Raw genomic sequence first — 2,248 nt, 5'->3', positions numbered from 1 at the left:
TAATTCTCTAAATGCTTATGTTATAGGATGAGATAATGTCTAGAAGTAACTTTTGTAATAGGAGTAGAACAAAATTATATAATTATAGTAGAGCCAAGTGGTGTAACTTTTTGTAAAAAAGGTCAATGCTCTGCTGAAGAACAATATAATTTATCTACAGCCCTGTTTCTTTGAACCCAGGATATTATAAAATTAATTATCTTAACATTGATAGGCGTTTTCATATCAATATAATGATTCTGTTAGTTTGCATTTCTTAAAGATTCTCTTACTTAATGGAAATTACCATCATTTAATTGTAACATGGAGTTAAATCAGAAATAAACAAGGAACTGGAAAGGTTTTGAGCAGAACTTCATAACCGCCCGTTGATGTGGGGACGTGTTTCTTATCTCTACAGCACATATTATCAGTTCAACGCATCTCCCTCTGAAACAAAATTTAGGATTGGGTAAAGTCAGCCCATGGTATTTGTCTTGAATTGTTCCTAAGTGCCAGTGCTTTGGATTCAGAGAAGACATGACCTGGGCCTTAATGAGCTCCTTTACTTCCAACATAGCAACACCCTGAAAATTCAGGGGTCCTGGAGAGACTCCTTAGCTGCCTGTTCTTAAGGAGCTGCTAAGTGAGCCCAACATCAACAAACTGACGCCAGCCCAGAAATAATGTTATCTAGACAGTGATAGCATTGTTTGGATTTTGTAGCCCTGCTCTGGGAGTTAGAGCCAGAAATAGGAAAGAAATCATTCTGGAGAGTGTATGCAGCCAACTGTTTGTGAGCAGTGGGATTCCGGTCATTTACCTGTGCTTGCTCTGGAGGCATTTTGAAGGAGAATACATAAGGTACCACCTGTCAAAAAAAGAATCATATAAAAAAGTTATACTTTGTTATTTAAAATTCCAGAGCTGCTTTCCAAGAACTTATTCTATAAATGTATCATTTGTATTATCAGGCTTCCATAACAAAATGTCCTCTGTCATATGCACCATCATTAGCACAAATTGCCTTATTTAAAGATGAAATTTCCCTAATTATCTTGTCCCAGACTTGTTTTAACTCCTTCAGTTTGTGGCTGTATCCTAGAACAGCTGATTTAAATGGCATTTTTCGTGTTAGAAATCAGAAAATATAAGGAAGTATAATACTTTCAGTGATGGCAGAAACATATTTTGAGAAAAAAAATTCTTACTCAAAAACTGCTATTTCAAAGATGATTCCTATTTATTTTTACATTCAGTATGTGGTTCTCTCTCTGTAGGACCAGATGAAAGAAGCCTCACTTACCTGATTAGGGCCTTGTTGTGTTGGTGGTGCTGTTTGAGGCTGGGAAGGGTCCAGCTGGTCTGCCTGGGCTCCTTGGACAAAACTGACCTGTCCTGGGAAAGGTACCTGATTGGGGAACAGTCTAGCAAACCGGTCTAGAGTTGATAAATACAACTGGGAGAATTCTGGAATTTGAGCCTGTTGCTGCTGCTGTAGAATCCCAGAGAAAGGAGGAATCCATGAGTTAAATGGGCCCTGGAAGGACATAAAAGAAAGAAAGAAACCGTTTGTCTTTTATGCCAAAGAGAATTTCAAATCAGTTTTGAGCAGGAAAGAGAGAAAATGTAAACAATTTCTATGTTTCCAGCATTGCATTATAAAAATAGCATCTTTGACTCATTATAAGCCACATAAATAATATGAAACAATACCAAAGTCCCAAGTGTCATGAGAAATATGGGGCAGAATGAAACTGATAAAAGAGCACAATGTCTGTGTTTGTCAGACTGGTTTCAAACCTGTGTGTCCCCACACATCCCACTGGTTAGCTGGATATGACTTTGTGTAAAATAGTTAATTTACTTTCGTATAGTTGGGAGAATTAGTGCCTGGCATATACCAAGTTCTCAACAAATAAATGTAAATCAAATTATAGTTTGTGCTTTAATCTTCAAACAAATGGTCATTAGAATATATGAGACAAATTTGTAACTTTAAAATTGGAGATTTCAGAAATGGAATCAAGAAATATTTTGTTTTCATACAAAATACCATCATAAATGAGCAGCAGAAAAATGTTCTCCTTAAAGTAATTATTTAGGTGGAGTACCTGAAGCTGCAGTGGTACAAGTTGAGCATTATTAAGATTCATAAGTAACTGGAAAAGGAAAGATAATATGAAAATGAGATTACTACACATGCTAAAATGATTAAGAGTAATTTTTGCTGCAAATACAGAACAAGTAAGAGCTGGTTAATCAGTTT

The 2,248-nt window shown here is 36.0% G+C and overlaps 1 protein-coding gene across 1 annotated transcript in view; it reads right to left on the bottom strand.

Annotated features, from left to right (window-relative positions):
- LOC105822790 (proline-rich protein 27-like) overlaps positions 1 to 2,248 on the bottom strand; it is a 139,232-nt gene that overhangs the window by 61,025 nt on the left and 75,959 nt on the right. Inside the window, exons 4-5 of the mRNA XM_012659820.1 lie at positions 1,286 to 1,519; positions 803 to 850 (exon numbers count right to left, since the gene is read on the bottom strand). Of these exons, the coding sequence (XP_012515274.1) occupies positions 803 to 850; positions 1,286 to 1,519 (282 nt within the window). The remainder of the gene's footprint in view (positions 1 to 802; positions 851 to 1,285; positions 1,520 to 2,248) is intronic.

The sequence above is a fragment of the Propithecus coquereli genome, unplaced genomic scaffold (assembly GCF_000956105.1).
Source record: "Propithecus coquereli isolate 6110/MARCELLA unplaced genomic scaffold, Pcoq_1.0 Scaffold64, whole genome shotgun sequence".
Taxonomy (NCBI): Eukaryota; Metazoa; Chordata; class Mammalia; order Primates; family Indriidae; genus Propithecus; species Propithecus coquereli.
The sequence above is the reverse complement of the archived record's forward strand: the minus strand, read 5'-3'. Positions and strand labels throughout refer to the sequence as shown.